The sequence below is a fragment of the Sinocyclocheilus grahami genome, unplaced genomic scaffold (assembly GCF_001515645.1).
Source record: "Sinocyclocheilus grahami isolate Dianchi unplaced genomic scaffold, SAMN03320097.WGS_v1.1 scaffold508.1, whole genome shotgun sequence".
In the NCBI taxonomy this organism is placed as follows: domain Eukaryota; kingdom Metazoa; phylum Chordata; class Actinopteri; order Cypriniformes; family Cyprinidae; genus Sinocyclocheilus; species Sinocyclocheilus grahami.
In genome coordinates, this window is record NW_015505687.1 from 348991 (window position 1) to 371973 (window position 22983).

The 22983-nt window shown below is 38.6% G+C and overlaps 3 protein-coding genes and 1 non-coding gene across 4 annotated transcripts in view; all 4 read left to right on the plus strand.

Moving 5' to 3' along the window:
- LOC107554612 (nuclear envelope phosphatase-regulatory subunit 1-like) overlaps nucleotides 1–3102 on the plus strand; it is a 7964-nt gene extending 4862 nt beyond the window's left edge. The window contains exons 4-6 of the mRNA XM_016237178.1: nucleotides 2013–2122; nucleotides 2262–2316; nucleotides 2431–3102. Coding sequence (XP_016092664.1) covers nucleotides 2013–2122; nucleotides 2262–2316; nucleotides 2431–2472 — 207 coding nt within the window. The 3' untranslated portion in view covers nucleotides 2473–3102. The remainder of the gene's footprint in view (nucleotides 1–2012; nucleotides 2123–2261; nucleotides 2317–2430) is intronic.
- Nucleotides 3103–4440: 1338 nt separating this feature from the next.
- gpatch1 (G patch domain containing 1) lies at nucleotides 4441–17116 on the plus strand. Its single transcript, XM_016237180.1, has 19 exons — nucleotides 4441–4561; nucleotides 4711–4845; nucleotides 4935–5020; nucleotides 5127–5290; nucleotides 5377–5474; nucleotides 5593–5648; nucleotides 7063–7308; nucleotides 7411–7561; nucleotides 7743–7822; nucleotides 8023–8227; nucleotides 8990–9373; nucleotides 9473–9651; nucleotides 9817–9944; nucleotides 14466–14760; nucleotides 14929–15208; nucleotides 15313–15447; nucleotides 15711–15805; nucleotides 15901–16037; nucleotides 16164–17116. The coding sequence occupies exons 1-19, from the start codon at nucleotides 4492–4494 to the stop codon at nucleotides 16198–16200; spliced, it is 2961 nt and encodes a 986-aa protein (XP_016092666.1). The 5' UTR covers nucleotides 4441–4491; the 3' UTR covers nucleotides 16201–17116.
- Nucleotides 17117–17309: 193 nt separating this feature from the next.
- trnat-agu (transfer RNA threonine (anticodon AGU)) lies at nucleotides 17310–17383 on the plus strand. Its single transcript has one exon. It is a non-coding gene; the product is annotated as a tRNA-Thr (tRNA).
- Nucleotides 17384–17651: 268 nt separating this feature from the next.
- Nucleotides 17652–22983, plus strand: part of lrp3 (low density lipoprotein receptor-related protein 3) — a 19158-nt gene continuing 13826 nt past the window's right edge. Inside the window, exons 1-3 of the mRNA XM_016237179.1 lie at nucleotides 17652–17698; nucleotides 18205–18433; nucleotides 21186–21324. Coding sequence (XP_016092665.1) covers nucleotides 18358–18433; nucleotides 21186–21324 — 215 coding nt within the window. The 5' untranslated portion in view covers nucleotides 17652–17698; nucleotides 18205–18357. The remainder of the gene's footprint in view (nucleotides 17699–18204; nucleotides 18434–21185; nucleotides 21325–22983) is intronic.

The following is a 22983-nucleotide window of genomic DNA, read 5'->3' on the forward strand; positions in this document are numbered from 1 at the left end:
GATTCAAACGCGAGTTTTGAGCAGTGTAGAGTAGTGCTTGTTGTTTGTTGTTGTTGTTCTCCGGTCACAAATGCAGATATGGTTTTATGTTTACACGGTGCGATATGCAACGCGTAAAAAGACAGTATAAGTCATTATAATCAGTAATGATGTCCCCACTGGATGCAACAAATGCCTCGTTTATAATGGGTTTTAATGTTTTTGTCTCGTCGCTCCATCCGTGACACGGCATCACAGTATGGCAAGGGGCGTAACCTTTCCGTCACACGCTTGAGGTATTCGGCTAATCACAACGCATTGGATAGCTGGCCAATCAGAGAACACCTCGCTTTTCAGACCGATGAGCTTTGTAAAAATCGACGCGTTTCAGAAAGGCGGGACATAGAGGAGAAACAATAATGTACAGTATGTGGAAAATGTGTTTTTTAACCTTAAACCGCATAAACACATTTCATTACACCAAATACACAAAATAATGTTCTTTTTAGCAACATCATATGACCCCTTTAATAAAAGCCCTGCAGATGTCAGAAAATCACTTTAGTTGCTAAATAAATTGGGAGATCTGGGTACAGGTCACATGGGGGAAAAATACACATTGTTCATTTATATGTACTACCAACATTGTAATGATACAAATCTGTCTTTTAACATGTCCTTTAACTGTGGCTGAATTCTTTGTCACTGTAACTTTAAAAATGTGTTCAAATTAGAAAATAGATGTTGCTTACCTCACTGTCAGTCCTGTGCTGATATAGTTGTGTTGTTCCTCCACAGACCTGAAGGCTTTTGAGAGGAGACTGACAGAGTATGTGTCTTGTTTGCAGCCGGCTACAGGTCGTTGGCGCAGTAAGTCAGTCCAGCTTGTCTGGTCTAAACTTTATTGAATCGCTTTCAAGCAGTTTAAAACCTGGACTATGTGTCTGGTCTGAGCCAAGATCTGTACATGATTTCCAAGTGTCCATAACATATTCATCAACAAGGACTGAAATTAAGTATATTGTGCCTTACCTTGCCTCATTTTAATTCATGACTTCTGTCTTCTTTTTGCAGTGATTCTGATCGTGGTGTCTGTGTGCACAGCCACAGGAGCCTGGAACTGGCTGATAGATCCAGACACTCAGAAAGTATGTGAAATGAAGAGGTGTCAGATTAGCGTCAAATGTCGCATTCTGCTTAGTTGCCCTTACAGTTGTTTGTCTGTCATGTCTTCTAGGGGTGTAACGGATCGTAGATGATCCGTGATCCGTATGGATCAGGCTGCACGGTTCAGCACGCATGCGATTCGCGGATTAACTGTTAAGTTTAACCATCATAGAGTTAACGTTTATCATTTGCAAGTTTTGTCTTGCCAGTTTACACATTCAAGCAATTTTAAGCAAGTCTTCTGTGCGCTCAGCCACTGCCGCACACACCCGAAGCGCGCGCACACAGAGAGAACGAGAGACACCGCGTGAACAGCGAATTGATTCCTCTTTCACATACACACAAAGTTATGTTAAAATACCCGTTTTGGCAAGTATTCTAGTAAACACAGTCGGTTGTGTCTTAAGTGAACGTAAGCAGCTGAGGAAAAAAAAATTATATGTGTCAGTATTAGGTCCGTGCATTTGGTCTTAAAGTAAATACCTGTTTCTGTCTGCTAATCAAATAACACCACAGCTCTAACAAAGATTAATCTGTATTTAACTTGTGCAGTGAGCACTATTGTGTTTTTTTACACTTAATTATTACATTGCACTGCACCTGAATGCTACTGTTACTTTGTAACTGTGTTTTGTTGTTTTCATCTATGCTTGTAATTTGTGTAATTGTTCTTGTTTTACTACTAACTTTATTAGTTAAGCTAGTAGTTTTTGCTGTGGTATAGAAGTACTTAAAGTAAGTTTTCACTATTTTTTTTTTTATTGCTGATCCGAAAAATGATCCAATCCGTGACTCAAAATCCGTAATATGATCCAAACCGTGAGTTTTGTGATCCGTTGCATTATTAATGTCGTCTCTTTCCACAGGTTTCTTTCTTCTCATCTTTATGGAATCATCCATTTTTCACTATCAGCTGTGTGACTCTGATTGGCCTTTTCTTTGCTGGAATACACAAACGAGTTGTCGCACCATCTATGTATCCTTCTTAATACAGGAAATTTGTACTGTCCATTTGTACGGTCTTCATTGTATTCAACAGCTAATCTGTTGACTATTAACAATTACAAAACTGCAGATGATAGGTGACTCCCAAATCTCTCCTTAACCCCTTGCAGTATTGCAGCACGCTGCCGGACAGTACTAGCAGAATATAACATGTCCTGTGATGATGTGAGTACTTGTGTCCTTTGAATTGCCCATTGTGATCTTTCAGTTTCACTGCTTTAAGAATCCAAAGTAACTTTTCTTGTGCAAACATTTGTATTTTTTCCTCTCACATACTAGACGGGGAAACTTATCCTGAAACCACGGCCTCATATCCAATAGCACTTTGAAGAGACAGAAATGGAGAGTATTTCATATCAACATATTAATCATCAAGATAGGCCTCAATGCCAGGAGTTTATCCAAAATGTGTGAGGATTGACCTCCCAAATAGGACTCTAAATTCCCTCTGCAATTTATGAAGAAGCAATGGGAGCTCAAAAGGAAATGTCTGTTTTGAAGAAAAACATTGTTTCTGCTATTTTTAGATAACATCCTTATATTTCTGTTGACAATTTTGAGTTTTATTTGATTGTGGATTGTGATATCCTCAATTGTAAAGCTGTTCTATTTTAGATGCATACGGTGTATGTATTTTTAAGTAAATTGCTGAACACATAATAAATATTGAAGTGTAGATATTTGTTCACCTTAAGCTGATTTCTACATATGTAGGCAACATTTGTGAAATGTTTATGCCTATGACATGATGTGCTGCTTTTTGTTGTTTTTAAAAGTACTTTTATGTGACCAAAGGCTGCACTAGTTGTTTAACATAAAAGGGAGACAGGCAAATGCATATTAAATGAGTGTCATGGTTGGCTGAGATTTTATTTACTTTCACTCCAGAGTCAAAGTCTACAAGAAAATCTTTAAATGAGCTGTGTTGGCAATAATAAAAGTTGTTTGTTATATGCTGTTTGTTGCTATTTATTATTAACCTGCAAACCAGTTAACTTGTCAGCCAATGTGTCTGCTTATCCAATTCCTATAGCCCAAACAGTATAGCATACACTCAAAATATTAGGGAAGCATCCAAATGGACTATGTGAACAATGCAAAGTAGAAGATACAGTAACCCATGCAATTCTTGAATGCAAGAAATATGAAGAAAGAAGTAATATGATAGTTGAAATCAAGAAGAATGGCATTCAGGTGGTACATTTTAAATCTTTAATAAAATGGGCAAGTGAAATAAATAGTAAAGCTTTCTTTAATTTTCTTAAAAGGACGGGATTAATAAGTAGAATGTCACTCTCCGTTCCACACTCCGGAGCAGAAGGTGGCGGTAATGCACCTAATTATGTTGGTTGCCAGCCGCCGTTAAAAGCCAAGAAGAAGACAGTACAACCTGGTGCTAGCAATGCAAAGGTTAAAGGGGTCATTTGATGCTTTTTTAAATTAACACTCCAAAGAGAAAGGAAAACTGGAAATCGCATCATATGACCCCTTTAAGCTTTTTTGCGCTATTTTCATCTTCCGGGCTTCAAATCTACATCGTGTTGACGTCACAATTTGTGCAATGGAGTATAGTACATAGATGACGCATCGGTGTCTATTAAATTATTAATGAGACTGCTGTTCTTATCCTGTGAGAAGATGATTCGCTTAATTATTCACAACAGCATGTGTTGATTTGCTATGACAGACGTTTAATTCAGACTGTGAGATGACATCGCGCACATTAACTGAGAGAAACGTTCATGGATCTAAGAAGAGTGTTTGTTTTTGCTTTGCAATAAGAGTTCGGCACAAACGCGATTCATTCACTTGGCGAGCATAACCGTTTTTACAGCTCTGTGACACAACCCGTCAAAAGGCTTATATAAACGCCACAGAAGAAGCCTTTAACGTCCTCAGAGGTGCAACAGCGCGTTCATATAAGTTATATGTTTTCGATGCAAAGTGCAAATGGCTGTGCATTTATTTGTGTTTTTAACTTGATGGGAGCGAAATGAAACTGTCTGAACGGGAGTTACTTCAGTTATAGCCAGAGCCATTGAAAAACAGAGTTGCGACAAGCTTTGATCAAGAATATATTTCAGAATGCACAGAAAGAGTTAAGGGTTTATGATTTTCTTATAAAATATTTGAGAGATACAGATTTGATTAGAAGAATTTAGTTTAGTTTGTTTTCTTCTTCTTTTTAATAGTGTATCATATTTTCGTTCATCGAGGCCTCACACTCCATCCCAGTAGGTGGCGGAAATGCACCTTAAGCTCGTTTGCCAACCGCCATTAAACACAGAAGAAGAAGAAGAATCTCACGCCACGCACACGGCCACCGTACTTGCTGTAAACATGGCGTCCGACGAAGATAGCGATGAGGATTTTGTGACTTATGGAACTCCTTTAGAGCCTCTGGAAGAAGGTACGATATATGTGCAATGAAGCTGTCATTTGGGGGAATTTGCAGGTTTATGATGCATTGGAGCTGTGAATGTTTTAATGAAAACTACTGGCGTAGAAAGCACACATTTCTCTACTCAATTCCACGGTATTCGTATATGTGTATTTCAGATGAACCCGTCAGAAAGCCGGTACCTGTGCACGAGCAGACGGTTAAAGATGAGAAGGGTCGTTACAAGAGATTTCACGGTGCTTTCACTGGCGGTTTCTCAGCTGGTTACTTCAACACAGTTGGCTCTCAAGAAGGTCAGTGACAGACTTGCTCAGTGCACTAAGGCTTTTAATTCTGTTTACCAGGTCTTGTCGCAGTTTAACTAATCTGCTGTGTTCTTTAGGCTGGACTCCATCAACGTTTGTATCATCCCGACAGCAAAAGGCAGAGAAACCGAATATTAGACCAGAGGACTTTATGGATGAGGAGGTTTGTGTGTGGATCTCAGTTCTCCACATCAGTAATACAGTGTTTTGATACCTGTAAAGTTCTTGTCATGTAAGTTTTGTCTAATAAAGAATATGTTTACTTAAAGGATTTTAGTGAGCACGGTATTGCCCCGCGAGAGATTGTCCCCACTGATGATTTTGCATCTGGGAAGAAAGATCAGTTAAAGGACAAGGCAAGAGCGGTCAGCTCTCTTGCTGCTCTGATACCTGGAGACACTGGACTGCTGGAGGAGCTCATTGCCCCTGCAAGGTACTCAACACTCTCTAACTAATATGATCCAACTAAAACGTAGTTGTAAACTAAAGTTTTTACACTACATTGCATTGTGATGCCAGGTCATCCATTGGTGTGGAGCTGCTGAGAAAAATGGGCTGGAAAGATGGCCAGGGAGTCGGACCAAGACTGAAGAGAAAGCAACGCAAGCAAAACGATGGTGATGAGAGAATATGTAACATGTTTTGTTTTAGCTGCAGTGCTGGTTTTATGTTTTGGGTCTGAAAAGGTTTGAAAATGTTAACATTTCAAAAAGCTTCGCTTTTCTCATCTTTCAGATGCGGTTAAAGTTTATGGCTGTGCGTTCCCTCCCAATGGATCAGAGGAGTCAGAGGTGGATATTGTTTAGCCTATGATCAGATTCATTTGAAGCTTATTATGGCTGTGTCCAAAAGCGTAGACTTTCATGACTGTTTAAAAAGTATGTTCTGTATAGCATAAATGTAATCTTGGGCCTGTTTCAATAAGGAGGTTCAACCAACTGAGTTAAAACTTGAACTCTGAGTTGACTTACTCTGAGTTTTCGGGTTCAGAACAGCTGAATTGAGTTAGTTCAGTGGACTCCGAGTAGGTTGACTCTTGAGTTTATCGTGTGCACCACGACTATGAAAAGCCATGATCAATGGAGTGCCGAAATTATGAATCACCATGGCAACAGCACCTGACAAAAAGACATCTGCATACTTCATGGTCAATACAAGTTTTATTCTTATCACTGTTATAATATCACAGGTGAAAACTGGCAGAACAGTAGGTTATTGAACTAATAGGCTATTCATTTTCATGGTATCCCACGGGCAAAAAAATAATAATAATAATAATTAGCATACTTTCTTAGCGATAGATCCTATTTACAGTAGGCTAAGTGCAAATAGCTCTAGATGCTATTTGCGCTTAGTGAAAATAGTGATATATTCTATTTACCATGTAAAAGTAGCAGTTCTTTGCAATAAGTGTAAATAATAATTAGATGCTATTTACACTTTATACTGGCGGATACATACTATTTGCACTTCAGTATTGTTGTACATTAACCGGATGCAATAATAACAGAGTGTAAAGGATTATATTTATTAAAATTATAAATACTTTTATCATTATTAAACACTCGTTAGGCACTTCCACTTTTAGAACATTTTCTTCATTTTTATTGAAGATAAATTCTAATGTGATGGGAAAAGTAAGAAGAGAGAGCTCGGCAAGAGACTCTGGGTTTACCGAAGAAAACCTGCTCCTGACCAGGTTAGGTTCACAGAGTAATAAGTTACCACGGTAACTGACTCTGAGTTTAAGTTACCTCTCTTTCAGAAACGGGCTTGACTTACCCTGCTTTCTCGGGTTTGACATACCTCCCATTCTGAAACGGAAAACCCAGAGTTTCCCTCATTTCAGGGTTAACGTACTCAGTTTTCACTTAACCTCCTTTCTGAAACGGGCCCCGGGACATACTACATTTGCCATGCTGTCGTCATTGTCATGTGACTTACCAGGGTCAGTTGGCATAGTAAAGTGTCCATTGGATGCGCAATTCAGAAAGTAGTAGATCATCTGGGTACTTTTCATCTACTGTCTTATGAATACTGTAAATTCAGTTACACTACACGTGCTGTTTTTTCACCTACTGTATAGTAGGGGAGTATAGATATTCGGATACAGCCTATGTGATTAATATGTGCAGAATGGACTTATTTACTGTTGAACTTAATATAGTCAGACTGAAAAAATTATATACCTGATTTTTCATTTTTGAGGATGAAGATGAATTCGCTCCAGAGAATGTGTCATTTGCCCCCAAAGATGTGGTCCCAGTGGACTTCACCCCTAAAGTCGACTCCCATGGTCTGGGTTACCGAGGGCTGAATCCTCTTCAGGCCTTGGGTGGCGGATCAGAAACGGGACATATAAACCTCTTCACGCTTCAATCTGACAGAACAACCAGCTTATTTGGAGATAGAAATTCAGGACAGCAACGCAGGGGTGGGATTGGAGGACAGGTAAGGCCAAAGTGCCGTACAATCAGTAATGGCCTAAAAAATTTTATTTGAACACTTCTATTAGAAGATACATGCTGACACAGTGTGTGCATGTGTGCGCAGGCATTTGGTGTTGGTGCAATGGAGGAGGAAGATACTGATATTTACCATAAAGACTCCATGTCCAACTATGATAATGTTCTGGGAGGAGAAGAACCAGGGGATGGCCTCTACGGATGGACAGCTCCACAGCAGTACACCAGGAAGAAGAATGGTTGGTGACAGGAAGTACTTTGCTGTGTTCTCATAAAGTCATGATACTTCCCGTTATTTAGGTTGCATCAGGATGTCAGAACTGGATTCTATTTGAGTGACTATTGTAATGTGAGGCTTGCCAGGAAAAATGGTTTCTCTATGACAAATGTATTTGTATTTGTATTTTTTTTTTTATCCAGACCCCAAAAGAGATGTGGCATATTTGGGCAGGATTCTGGATGGGTTTACATTGGCCTCCCAAGTCACAGAGATAAAAACGGTAATATACTTTTTGTTCACAATGACAGTACAGTCAACCATCCCACAGCCCGATTCCCACACTCCGTCTCGAACCTCTCCAACCAAATCTCAGGCTTCCTCTGAGACACAGATGGCTTTGAAAGCTTGGTCCGGTCCCACTGCAGATCCAGTTCCTTTATTAACTTATTTGCTGTGAGGCTCATTGGCTTTGTTTTCTAGGTCTATCCTCCCCCTGATTTGCCCCGTGATTATCGGCCTGTACATTACTTCCGTCCTGTGGTTGATTCATCCACTGTCAGCCCCATCGTTGCCCAGGCACTGCAGGCTTCACGCGGACGCCTATCACAGGATGCACCACAGCAGGGCCGTCACAGCTTAGACTCTTCTCAGAGATGTGACATGCTGGGAGAAACGCCTCTTCAGGGTAATGATATCCCTTTGGAAGTGTTGAGGTTGTTTAAGAGTGATTTGAATGATAGATTTGTGATTGTATTTGAATTCAGATTAATGTGATGACATAAGATTTTCGTTAGATGATTATCAAGAGTGAAAGAATTCATGATAATGCTATTATTGTGATATTTATAGAAATAACGTTATCAGTCAAATTGATATTTGTCTGTTTTCTCCCTTTTTGGCTAATGTATCACTCAGAAAGAGAATAGGGAGGCAGAGAGAGAGTTTTTGGATTCTGTTTTTTCACAGAATCCAAAAAGCTCCCAGACTGGCAAGATAACTTTTTTTGAATGTGAGTGGAGTCTCTCTTTCGTCTGTCATCTCCTCCATCACATTTTGTGCAGCAGTAGTAGTTGCACACTGTGTCATCGTCTTTTATTCTGTTTTATGACTGGTAGTAACCAGCGTTAAGGTGCAATAATGCCACCTATTGTGTTGAAGTGTCAACCAGAAAGTTACTGGCATTTGATTAATTATGATATTATTCTAAGTTTAGTATTAGCATGCTATCAAGATTTCATTTGTCAAATATCAAGGTTATTGTCAATACTGGTGTATTGCAACAGAGCCACACAACCCCTTCTGTGGATTAAAATGTAACCTAAAATATGTGGTACAAAGTCAGGGTCGGTTTATGATTTACCATTTGTTTTGAATATGAATGAATACACTTTTTTTTTTTTATACAATTTCTAACCCAAACTTCATTTAAAATGTGTTTGTTTTGTAGGCCCAAGCTCTGTGTTTGAGCTGCTTGGCAGTAAGGACAGAGAGCGGCTGAATGAGATCCGCAGAGCAGCCACGGAGCAAAATAAGTCAGTGGAAAACCTTTCCTCAGCTGTAGATCGAGCTGCTGTGGTGGCTTCGGCTAAAGCTGCCGCTCTACAGGCCCTGTCCAGCCGTTTCCAGTCAATCGCCCCACAACTGGATTCCCACACTCAGTCTCAAACCTCTCCAACCAAATCTCAGGCTTCCTCTGAGACCCAGATGGCTTTGAAAGCTTGGTCCGGTCCCACTGCAGATGCTAGCAAGACCTTTAAACCTTTTGCAGAAAATCCTCTGAAACAGGCTCGCTATGATCTGTACATCACCAAACTCAAACAGGGCAATAAAGGTGAATTGCATCAGTTATGCTTGGTGCGATTTAACCTAGACTTTTCTAACTTGTGCTTGGCTAAATACCTGATTTCCACTCTGTGGTGGTTATTTGTAGATGCCCTGGAGTCGAGTCTGGACTCTTCCATGACGGAGTGGGAGAGAGGAAGAGAAAGGGATGAATTTGTGCGTGCTGCATTACTCTATAAGCCCAGCAACTCTTCTCTCTCCTCACGTTTCACACGCAGCAAACATGAGGATGATACAGACAGTGTAGATGTCACACGGGATCAAGAGGTAAGGAGTTACCTTCAGTTCAAGCAGTTAACTTTTCACATTTATATTTAGTAATATGTTCAGGAAATATGTTTGGTTAAAATGGAACTATAAAGTTGCTGATGGTTAAAATATAGCCCACTGTTTATTATAATTGTACTTTAATATATTCACTCTCTTTTTTAGAATGATATGGATGACAAGCAGGCTGCAGTGAAGATGAAGATGTTTGGAAAGCTGACCAGAGAAACGTTCGAGTGGCACCCTGATAAACTATTGTGTAAAAGGTTCAATGTTCCAGACCCCTATCCAGGGTAAGACACAGAATTTCAGTTTTGGTGGATCAAATCAAATGCTGTATCTGAAGATATTCCTTTACTGTACAAAATACAAAACAACATTGGTGAATTGCACTAATTGAAAGAAATATACAATACAATTTTTATTTATTTATTTAGTCATTTATTAGACCCTTTTATCCAAAGCGACTTACAAATGAGGACAACAGAAGCAATCAATTGTAGTATTAAAACAACAAAAAATAGATCCCAAATTAAAAGCTAAAACTTTATAAATAGTACCTAAACACATTTTAAAAATGTATACCGCTGTCGCGGTAAACTAAGCTTTTTTTATACCCGTCTAACAAAATACTAAATTAATTCAGCTGGACACATTTTCCTTATTTTCTCCGCAACAAATGGCCAAGCAAGCGCAGACACTGACAAGATACGCGATACAGAACGAGACCAAACGCAATATCCGCACGTCTCCAGACAATTATGATGATTTGCAGCCAGAAAGAAAATGCAAATACTGTTAATGCAATGTGTGTGGTTTTTAGTTTATTTTTTTGTACTTTCCACCAACTTTAAAAAAAATAATAAAAATGTGATTAAAATTATTACATTAATCAGGGTAAATCTGTGTATCATTCGATAATTCGTTTTTTGTTTTAATATTGAAAGTAGAAAAATTAGAAAATGGCTCCTTTTTTGTTTTTCGTTCATGGGTGGAAAAATCAATAAACAGTTTGAATATTCGATTTTTACACGTGGGCGGGAATTAAACGCCCCTTTCTGCTGATTGGTCAGCCGAAGATCAAACCGTGCCGTCATCAGTTCTTCTGCAGTATCACGCAGCAGAATAATAGTCCTCTACTGCTGCAGTTGTATGGATTCTTAACGCATTTATTGCAACTACATTTAGTCTTTTTTCATCAAACAAACAGGCTAATGAATAGCTCGACACAACTCATCGGGGTAGAGTCTAGACAGGGCTTTCTTCTGTGTAGATGTAAATTCTATTCTTTGCATCAGCTGGGCATGGCAGGGTGTGATATGACAGCTGTCATAGCCTACCCTGCTCACCCAGTAAGTGTGTTTGTTTGTTTAATTAAGAAATTAATTAATTTGTTTCAAAATAAATATTTTAAACACTAAGACAAAAAGGAAGGAATAATAAATTGGCTTGGGTATATATAGGCCTATGTTCACGCAAGAACTGTCATTCTGACTGACAACCGGAGAACAACAGATATTAAATAGCCTACTGTTAGAGTTATATAATGTAGTCTTGTGTTTTATTATAATTGATATCTCAAAAGGATATGCCCTTGTGTGCAGTGTGAGCTGCTGTGCACTCGCACTGCAACGCAAGAGTTTCATAAAATATAATAACTTGCCATTTCGGTTTGTTTCTCACCAAACCCTCAGTATACCTTCAGAATGCTTGGAATATGCGCCACGAGATGCATAGGATTATTTTACGACAGATATGCATCCGCTTAAAAAAAAAACTAAAGTCACCTTTCTCTGCCATTAAATTGGCAAGTGCGAGCAGGACATTTTTATAAGTCTTTAGAACAACATTCAAGCTGTTTATTGATTTTTCCACCCATGAACGAAAACGAAAATTTAAGCTGAATTCAGATTTTTCGTTTTTTGGAAAAATTTTCTACTTTCAATATTAAATAAAAAAAACGAATGATCAAATGATACACAGATGTTTCAAATCTACTTTAGGTATTGTGGCCATCTCCTCTTCATCTCTCAGTGATGCTGGTGCAGGCTCTCCTCCCATTTCTCTGCCTTCTTGCTGTTGGCTTCTGAATAGAAGTTAAATGTTTTTCATTACCCTAATTAGGAAATGTCATTCAAGCTGTTTATTGATTTTTCCACCCATGAACGAAAACGAAAATTTAAGCTGAATTCAGATTTTTCGTTTTTTGGAAAAATTTTCTACTTTCAATATTAAATAAAAAAAACGAATGATCAAATGATACATGGATTAGAATCAGGGTATCTTCCGATCATTCGTTTTTTTATGTAATATTGAAATCTGAAAAATGAAAAACAGCACATATTTCGTTTTTCAATTGTTCAAACAAAACGAAAAATCAAGAATCCGGCTTCATTTTTCGTTTTTACGTTCAGGGATAGAAAACTAATAAGCAACTTAAATATTTGATCTCTACATGTGGGCGGGAATGAAACGCCCCTCTCTGCTGATTGGTCAACCAAACATTACAACATAGTAATAGTCCTAAAAAAACATAATAATAATAGTCCTCCGCTTCTATTGATTCTTAACATGTTTATTTCTACTAAATTGTATCTCTTTCTCGTCATCAAACAGCCAGATTAATGAATGGCTTGACACATACCATAACGAGGCAGAGCCTTTGGTCCTTTGGCACACCTGCGCACAAAAGCTGCGCAACACACTGCAGCGTGGGGAGAATGTATTGTAGTGAAGTGCAGACCACTATCAATTTATGTGAACATACAGTCATAACTTTTGTGTTGGACAATACGCTGCATTTTAGACAAAGGAGGGACTTAAATATTATGACAGATATGAAAAGAAATGACTTTGTGTAATTTACCTTCACAGCACATCTATTTTTTTCTTTTTTGAGTTTTATTCATAGAGCACTTTCTAGAAATTTAGGAAATCATATGTTGTTATCCCACTTGCATGGGACTATTAGTTCGTCAGAGTGCTTGTTTCAGTGATTGAATTTCGTGAAATGTGAATTTGACGTCATGATTTGAAGGTGAACTCGTTTGAGTTATAAGAACATATCCAAACCCTGAAATAGCACTTTGAACAATAAGCCAGTGTCATCAGTGTCAGAAATTAACTTTCCCATAAGCGGCTACTGATTTTCTGTTTTTTATTTATTTATTTATTTATTTTTTACCTTTTGTATGTCATCTTTAATGTTAAATTCTTACATCAAATAAATTAGAATAATATGACAATAGGCTGTTACCAATTAAATCAGTATTCAGTGATATAGAACCTGCGTCTTGAGATGCTTTTAGATGTATTTACAGTTTAATGCTGATCAGACAGCTGTACGTGCATTTACACAGCAATTACAAATGTATAATGAAATGAGATTAATGTTTTATACAACATTTTTAATACAGAAATACGAATAAAATTAAATGATACTTGAATTATGAAAGTAATATGGCCACTAGGTGGCGGTAAGTCATTTTGTTAATAAAGGAGCCTTTATTCAATAAATTTGTTCAAAATGCTTCATTCATTTAGGAATAAAATCAAGCATCTGTCTATAATAATTGGTAATTACATTGTTGTCTATAATAATGGGTTTTCATCTGCTGCGAGTCAGAAAAATAAAAATGTTGTATGCCATCAGTACATTCTCCCCACGCTGCAGTGCATCGCTCAGCTTTGCCACACAGATTTTAATAGGTGGTTAGATATAATAATTCAGGCGGTGTGCCAAAGATGAAGGCTAGTAAGTAGGGTTAGAGTGCAGGTGAGACGTAAATTAATATTTATGAGATAAACCAATATTTCACGGGTAGGTTGCAGAATTTATGCCTACACAAAAGAAAGCTCTGCCTCGATACGGTTTGTGTCAAGCCATTCGTTAATCTGGCTGTTTGATGAAGGGAGAGATCAAATGTAGTTGAAATAAACACGTTAATAATCCATAGAAGCGGAGGACTCTTATTATGTTTTTTTAGGACTATTGTCAAGCCATTCGTTAATCTGGCTGTTTGATGAAGAGAGAGATCAAATGTAGTTGAAATAAACACGTTAATAATCCATAAAGCGGAGGACTCTTATTATGTTTTTTTAGGACTATTAAATGTTTGTTTGACCAATCAGCGGAGAGGGGCGTTTCATTCCCGCCCACATGTAGAGATCAAATATTCAAGTTGCTTGTTCGTTTTCTATCCCTGAACGTAAAAGCAAAAAATGAAGCCAAATTCTTGATTTTTCATTTTGTTTGAACAAATGAAAAACGAAATATGTGCCGATTTTTCAGATTTCAATATTAAATTAAAAAACAAATGATCGGAAGATACCCCGATTCTGATTTACATTACATCTTTTTCATTTTTCTTTTCATTCTAATATTGGCCTCATGATTGAAAAAAAAATATATAGAATTATCATTTGTATTGTTTTTTTTGTTTTGACATGGGTGATGCATTGTCACTGTATGTGCCGATTTTTCAGATTTCAATATTAAATTAAAAAACGAATGATTTACATTACATCTTTTTCATTTTTCTTTTCATTCTAATATTGGCCTCATGATTGAAAAAAAAAAAAAATAGAATTATCATTTGTATTGTTTTTTTTGTTTTGACATGGGTGATGCATTGTCACTGTGTAAACTTTTATTAAAATAATTTTATTTTGTATTTTTGCTCATGTTTTGTGGACACTTGTCAATTAAAAAGTGTAATTGTATTTTACATTTTTACCATTTGAATAATTTATTTCAAACTGGCAGAAAATGTTTTTTCTTCACTTGTTCCATTTATCTGGTCTGGCTTTTGCAGGTCCAGTACTGTTGGAATGCCTAAAGTAAAGAGAGATAAGTACTCAGTCTTTAACTTCCTGACGATAACGGATAGCAGCCAGGTCAGCAGGGGGGCCCCGAGTGCTTCCAAACCTCCCAGTTCCAGCTCAACCCTTCCCCATTTGACTCCAGAAGTCTCCAATAAGAAATCCAGGTGGGACATACCAGGGCAGGAACCTAAAGACCCACTCAGTGCGTTCCTCAGTGAAACGCGCAGTGAGGTTTTAGCAGCCAAGAACCAGACCGACTCTCCACATGCTACTGCCACTCCAGAGGTACCAGTGGATTCTTGACTATATTTATTAACTCTAATTATTAAAAAGCCTCCCTAAAAAATTAATTAGAATGTTTCTCTTTTATGGAAATTAAAGCTAAAGCTGAAGTATTTTAAATTAGTACTATATACAGCAAAACTTCAATGTAGCAATCATGCTTTTATGCAGGTAAAAGTGGCACAGTCTGATGGCAAGCAGACGGAGCAAAAAACTGAAGAGGAGGAGAAAGAAGAGGATGAAGAAGAGGTGAGGCCTCCTATGGATCTCTTTAAAGCCATCTTTGCCAGCTCGTCAGATGAGAAGAGCTCATCTTCATCTGAAGATGATAGTGAAGAAGAGAAAGAGGTGGCCCCTCCAGCATCTGATCCAATCCAGAGCAGTGCAGAGACACTGAACCCACCCGTCTCAGCTCAGAGCACTCCTGCTCCTGACATCAGCCGATTGACAGGTATAATCTAAAGATGAGCGGTTCCACAAAAATCTCTTTCATTGATTCAGATGTCAGTGTCAAATTGTCATAATCATTTATTGACTATTTTCTCTTCCCATCAGAATTAAAGCATCTTACAGTCCAGAGCATGCCATCTGCTGAAACTACAGCACAAAATACTCAGTCCTCCCATAGTGCTCCTGCTAAATCACAAGGCTTGGATGAAGAGGAGTTTGGCCCCAGGCTGCCACCTCCTGGTCAGTCACTGTAACCACTGCAGTCACCATCCTGCTCTATGTATCACGTGAACACCTATTTAAGTAATAATAGTAACTTGCATTGGCGTAAATAAATGTCTAAAGCATGAATGTCACTAGAGATCCTAAAATGATGGAATTGATTTCAGCTAAATCACACAAGACATAGTTTCTTTACTATCAGGACTTTTTCATCCAGGACTTTTCACCAGCCTGTCTTTTATATTAACATGATGTTTTACATTGTGTGTCTCTTTATAAAGGCTTTATCCCATCTGCATGCTCACCACAGCTGAAGAAACAAAAGAAGAAAGATAAAGAGAAACACAAAGCCAAGAAACACAAAAAAGAGAAAAAGGTGGGGTTCTTTTGGAGTAGATTAACCCAGTCTGAGCACCAGACATTTTGCAAAGCTAGAAATTACATTTCAATTAACTTTTCTTCTTTTTTCAGAAGAAAAAGAACAAGAAACATAAGCATAAAGGGAAACAGAAGAAGAGAGTTGAGGAGTCTAATAGCAGCTCAGACGACACTGACTCCAACAGTGAGGATGAAAATAGTGTTGTGTCTACTAGCGAACTGCTCCAGAGGTCAGAGCTCATATTTTAATCATATAGCATTTTATAATGCATCTTGTAAATGCTCAGTTTATCTTGGTATACATATGTCATTTGAAAGCTTGAAAATATGATTATTTCTCTATTTCTCTGGCTTAGGTTAAAAAACATCAGGAGCAAGAGAGAACATATCTGAAGAACTAAGAGTGATATTGTCTTACAGAAACTTCAAGATGAATACTAAGTGTGTGTGTGTGTGAGCAAGCGAGAGAGCATGCGCATGTGTGTTGGTGCATTTATTTTGGTGTACCTAATGGCAAATGTGTTATGAATGTAGATTTTTTTTTTAAACAAATTAATAAAAACAAAGATTAGTGATTATTATAATAAAATGCCAACCAGCTACATTAACCTTCATATAATACAACAATCATTTGAGAATGTTATGTTGTTATATATGTTACTATAAAAAATGAAAGCAATTATGCCACAACGCACAAAATGTGAAATAATTGTGTACTCCGCTTCATTCATTGAAAAGTTGCTGACAGTTTCCATAAGTGGAGCAGATCAAATATTTCAGATACCTTGAATGATCTAGGAGGAAAGCTCAGAAAACCCACCTGAATTTTAAAAACCCCCAATAAACTGTGGACCTGAACTGTACTTAGTCTGAGTATTGTTTAACTAACAAAGGGGGTCGAGGTGTTTATTTATTAGTTTATAGCGCCCCACCCGACCTCGCCCTCCATTTAATTGTAAAATTGTCCATTAACATCTGCTATAAACCTTATTTACACTGTGTGTTAACTAAGGTTTGTGATAAAAATCCAACACATTACAAAAAGAAAAGAAGCATATGTGTACTTTGCACTTTTCTTGGGTTTGCGGCTTCGGGATTATACATTCACATGATGAGATATGTAAAATAATTCGAATTTTTCAAGATCATGCAGATGTTCTGTCAGGACGTATACTGTAAAATTGACAAGGATAGGTCAGATCTTGTGTCTCAGAGGGATATAGTGGACAAAAAAAGATGTTGTCAGTTAATCCCCTTCATCTGTAACAGTGTTCTCTCTGAGCAAGCATCTACACCCAATCGTAGCGCTCGTTTTGATGTTCAAAAAATGTTGTGGGAAAAAAATAAGCGAAACCTATACAACCTAATCAAATGACTAAAATGGTGTCAAGGATGTTGTTTCAGCGCGCTGTGCTCAATCCAATAACAGATTTGAATCCTTACTGCGACTATCTGATATCGAGTGAAGTATATAAACGGCAGCTAATGACCAATCATACGGCGGCGCCGTGGCTTAGTTGGTTAAAGCGCCTGTCTAGTAAACAGGAGATCCTGGGTTCGAATCCCAGCGGTGCCTTTTGCACCATCCAGGCGCTACCATACTTTTAGATACATAACATTAAATAAAATAACAATATATGCAATACAACTTTGGATTTAAAATGGACTAATACGACTGGAAATGCATCGCAAAGAACAGTCGTATGTACGCTGTAGAAACTGAGCCAAAACTTTTGAGTTTTGAAACCAGTCTGTGCATAACTATTTCAAATGACTCTAATTGTTTTGCTAAGCATGTAAATAATAAAATGGTTCACACGCCATGATTTCCAGCGAGGCATCCCTCCGTCCACAAGAGTGCAGGCTTTCGCTGCCACAGTCCTTACAGCTGGTAAGTCCCCCAGACAAACCATGAAAACAATAATGGGCTGTTTACATGATTACATCAAAACATCGTACACGAGTGCACCCAGAACAATTTGTATTAATATGTTACATTTCAGTTAAACATTTTGGCGTTTACATCAGCATCATGTTATCTTGGTGTTTTGAATAATGATCCCAGCGTTATTTTGCATGAGGTGAGCTCCAGCAGTCTTCGATGGCCAGAAGTGCACTGAGCTGCACTGCCGCTAGTACGTACCGCGGAGATTGTTGCATAATTGGCACACCGTGGAACTACATGGACATAACGTTAGCGGAACGATATTATTACTGGTCAAGATATACTGCGGAAAGAAAACGATGTAGTGATAAATGAGTAATAAAGTCACAGGCTTCGTGATCGCCCCAAGAGCAGCAATTCATGAATTGACGAAGAATCAGTGTGTGTCCTGTGTTGTTCCCACTGAACCTCCAACCCCGTCCCTCCTCTGAAGCTCTCTGCTTTCCCTCCAGACAGCGCACTGAGCCTCTCGGAAAGAGGGAGAGACGTTGCTTAGATGCTCGTGCAAGACGTTCAATCGAGCGTACGCGTGAAACCGACATGAGATGCGTTGCTAAATCTGTCTGGATTCTGAGGAAATGACCTGAGCTGTGGACAACAACAAGATGATGGAGAATATCGGGGCGATTCGGCTTTACCTCATGAAATGCATTTGTCTACGCTGGGCGTGGGTTTGTGTGGGTAAGTAGACTTCTATGATTGTGATATTATCATATATATAATTGTCATGTATTTTAAAGAACAAAGGGTTCCGCGATTTCTACCGAGGGGGAAACCCCCCCCCCCCCTCCTCCACTAGTGAGGTGCAGTTGATAAAGCAGAAATCAAGCTCTCACTTTTTATTGCATTGTACCTTTTTCAGCCCACATGTCGGGATAATATTCAATATTATTTCATTCAGACCTTAGGCAGGTGACTGTAGGCTGAAGAATGCGAATGGCAGCGATGACAAAGAAAGGTTAAGCGGCGCGCGCAGGTTTTGCAGCATTCATACAGCGAGAATCGAGGACACATCCACGACGCGTTTGGCTTGTTGCCATGGTAGTTATAAACACGGCGGTATCAGTCTGGTCTCCTCGAAGACCGACTGGCTTTGTGATTCCCCCCCTAACAAATGTGTGTTATTGCGCAGCAAATGAAGCTGTTCGTGTGCAATTCTACACACCTTGTCGTAAGTAAAATGTAAACATTACATATTACCACTTACCAACTACGCTAAAAAAGGTTCGCTGCATGGTTTCCCGGGCTGGTCTATTAGTTGGCTTTAGAAGGGTTTGGGACGCTTTTCAGCTGTTCAGACTGGTAGCGCACCTAAACCTACTGAGCACCAGCATCTTCCAGGCTTGGAGACCAGCTTAAACCAGTCCAACAAAACATAACTGGCACTATATTATGATCTGATCATCTGTTATATCAATCACTAGTGCACAGTGACCTTTTCGACTTATATCAAATTCGTTTGAGCATAAAATCTATGTCCATAACTAGACAGCATCGAAACTAAAACTAAACCAATGCTTTCACAGTCTGCCAAGCATTGGGCATCTTATCTCACCCATAATCTGTTCTTACATAGCACTCTAGGCTCGTTTGAGTAACACACGAACTGTTGAGGTCAGCTTAAATGCTCAACAAACAACCACAGACAGAACAGAGTTAGAAAGAGACGCCTGCTTTTACTCGAGCAGATGCTCTCAAATCCGAGACGGAAGCACAGAAAGAGAACGAATGGCTGTGCTATACTGGAGGTGGTATGAAGGGGTGGGGGCATGGTGATAGTACCAGTGACACCTAGAGCTCTTCCTCTCTCACACAAAGACAAAGGGAACTTCTTCTCTCTTTCTTTATTACTCTCACACACCCAAATAGCCTTTCCCTTTGACTACAGATATTCCATGTCCAGACATGTTTTCCACACTAAATGTGAGTGTGTATCACTAATATTGACACAGCATTTCCCTTTAGAGGTTGTTCCATCTGGTAAATGAAGACAATGAGGGTGTTCATTGTATTCGACTGTAATAGTTTGCAATAGTTCTGAAAAAAAAAAAAACAACAAAGCCAGATATCTCAATAACAACAAAATGTTCTCTTTATGTGTAGAAGTGATTTGATAGAATTTAATATAGGGGAAAGTAACACAGCAGACGCAGAAAGAATATGGGGAAGACTGTTTTGAGTTCAGTTATAGACCTTGGGCAGGGTAGCAACTTTATTTAATTTTTGACAGAAATAAAAACGAGGCTGTGAGGGATTGAAGTATAAAAATGCCATTGTATAGACTGTAGCCTAACCCTCACAGCCTTATTTTCATCTGTGTAAAATCCAATATATTGTCTACCCTGGTTAAGATTATAATGTGTGCTGTATGTATCTAGGAAAGTAAAAGGATGTCAGTGAGGTGATGATGAGCCTTGAGGCTCAACATCATAAAATGATCTGTGCTCATATGCTGGGATTCCCCTGATCTCTGTCCTGTTCTCTCACACAGAGAACAGGGTATTATTAGCTTCTTCTTTTCAGCTTTGCCTAAGGCATTCAGACGCTCCTAGACATCATCATATTTTATGTAGAGTAAAAGCAGCCACTGGGAGTGTGAGAGGCGTGTGTTTGTCCTGAAGGGTAATAAGAGCTGAGGAGAGATATGTGCTGCCATCTGCATTCAGGGATCTCACGTCATGCAAAACATAGAGGTATCAGGGACAATTGTGATTTCTAGTTCTGAAAGAGTCATGGAAATATTAAAGAGAATATTTTTGTTGTTGTTCAGCTCTCAATGTATTATTATATTTATTTTTATATTATTATATAAAACCCTGTAATCACTAATTATTCGAAAAGTTAAGGAGTATTATTATCAAAAATTGTACATTATGTTTTGATATTTATATATATTATATAAAATATTTTTAAAGATCACAAATGACTGGAAAAGTAATATTATTATTATCATTTAAAAATCCAGAAATAACGAACGTTTGGAAATGTCCAGGAAATGCATGTGTCTGAAGGTCCATAAATAGACAGTTCTTTACTGTCCTTGTTTCTCTTTCAAGAGACTTTAGCATAGATGAAAGGGGAAAAAATAAAAAAGAATACATTTATACACTCACTTGGACTTTCTCTTTCTTCCTGGAATATTTCTGTTGCTTCCCAGGCTATTTCTTCCTTGTCTTATTCATAATCAATAGCACACACCTCCCCACTAAATTGAATATTATGTGTCAGTGCCATTCCACAGGCTCTCTTTGATCCTTCTTGAGTGAGTGGATCAAATGCTTGCCATCATATATACCTGGCCTGCACTCAGGAATCCATAAAGCCTGGAGTAATATGTTGATGTCATCTCAATCACATTGTGACAGCTGTGGTCATTCATGAGTCACTCTGCCACACATAAGCAATGCACAAGTCTTCTGTGTGTGTTCCTCAGCTGCCTGTGGTGGTAAAGTGGAGTTGCACACCGAGAGGAGAGGAGTGATCTACAGCCCATCATGGCCCCTCAACTACCCGCCCGGAGTGAACTGCAGCTGGAATATACAGGGAAGCCGCGGAGATGTGATCACAATCAGGTAGATACACACAAGCAGTCTTGGTATTTGTATTTCTCCTCTGTGCATGCAAGAAATGCTGCTTTTCATGAACAACAATTAGTCACAGCAACCTTCACACTGTTAGAGACCCCAGCAGCTTTTACTAGTGAATTGTATGAATGTATGGTATTTTATGTATGGTAATAAAAACCAATGTACGGGTTTTTCCAAACCATTTTTAAAAAATGTTTGCGCATTTCAGTGTTTATGAACCTGTTTCCAAGGTTATATTGGTCTGCGCATTCTTCCATATGAAAACACTTAGACTCCTGTATGACTAGAGCTGACTGCAGGGATTTTATAATGTACTATTTCTTGCCTCTCCTGCTACTGTTGTGTGTGTGTGTGTGTTTGTGGGCTTCGTCACCACTTTAATGATATTATCTAAAACCATGACATCATCTCCTCAGAGATTTGTTCTTTATAGAAGAAACCTTAAAGGGGGTCATATGATGCGATTTCAAGTTTTCCTTTCTCTTTGGAGTGATACAAGCTGTTCGTGAGTAGATAAGATCCCTAAAGTTGCAAAGACTAAAGTCTCAAACCCAAAAATATATTCTTTATAAAAGTTATGACTCGTCCACGCCCTCCTAAAACGCCTCGTTTAAACACGCCCCCACATGTCTACGTCACTGTGTGGGAAGATTTGCATAACGCTGCCCAAATGTTCACGCAAAGAAAGAAGGCGTAACTTTTATTCTCGCTGTAGTATTGTTGCCGCCGCCGCTGCCATGTCGTGGAGACGCTGTGTGCTTCGTCGTGAAAGCGAAACTACTTTGTTTGATCTTCCAAAAGAGGACATGACTAGAAATCAGTGGTTAAGTTGTATTTACAACACTGTTCCAGAACAGTTCAACCCAAATATTTAGATGTGTGCAGCGCATTTTACGGAGGATGAGGACTGTTTCATGGGAGAGTAGCCTACAATGCCGGTGTTCTGACAAATAATGCTGACTCACAGACTGTAAGTACGTTTTCATATTTAAAGAATTTGCCACTGATGATTCAAACGCGAGTTTTGAGCAGTGTAGAGTAGCGCTTGTTGTTTGTCTTTTCTCTGATCACAAATGCAGACATGGTCATTCAGTGTTTCTGTATAAAAAAAAATTGGGAAAAAACGAACAAAAATACTGATAAAATAATAATGATACGAATTCTACTAATAAGAACAATATAAAATGCACTAAGGATTAATGAGCTGCTGGATTCATGAATATTAATCAGGATGTGTGCGTTCACTCGATCTGATTCTCTGAAATCAATACAGGGACGATAATAGGTGAGCGCCAGCCAATGAGATTGCCGTTTGCGCATTAGTTCCGCCCACTACCGGAGAAAGAATTCCAAAGGAACGCTGTTATTTTGACAGGAAAATACAACAACGAATATCGTTTCCGTGTAGCGCGTCAATTCTCTCTCTTTTTTGCGTGTGTGTGAGACAAAGCGACGGCGAGTCCTGTGCCTTCACACTAGAGTTTACGGTACGTCAAATACAGGTGTGCTGCGCATCCATTGAAATAAACTGAAAAATAGCACAGATCGCTTGACGGACAGTGAAACTCTGAAGCGCTCAGTCAGTGTTCGGCGAGTGAAAATATATCTGTGCTAAACTTATACTTGGCCTCCAACTCACACACT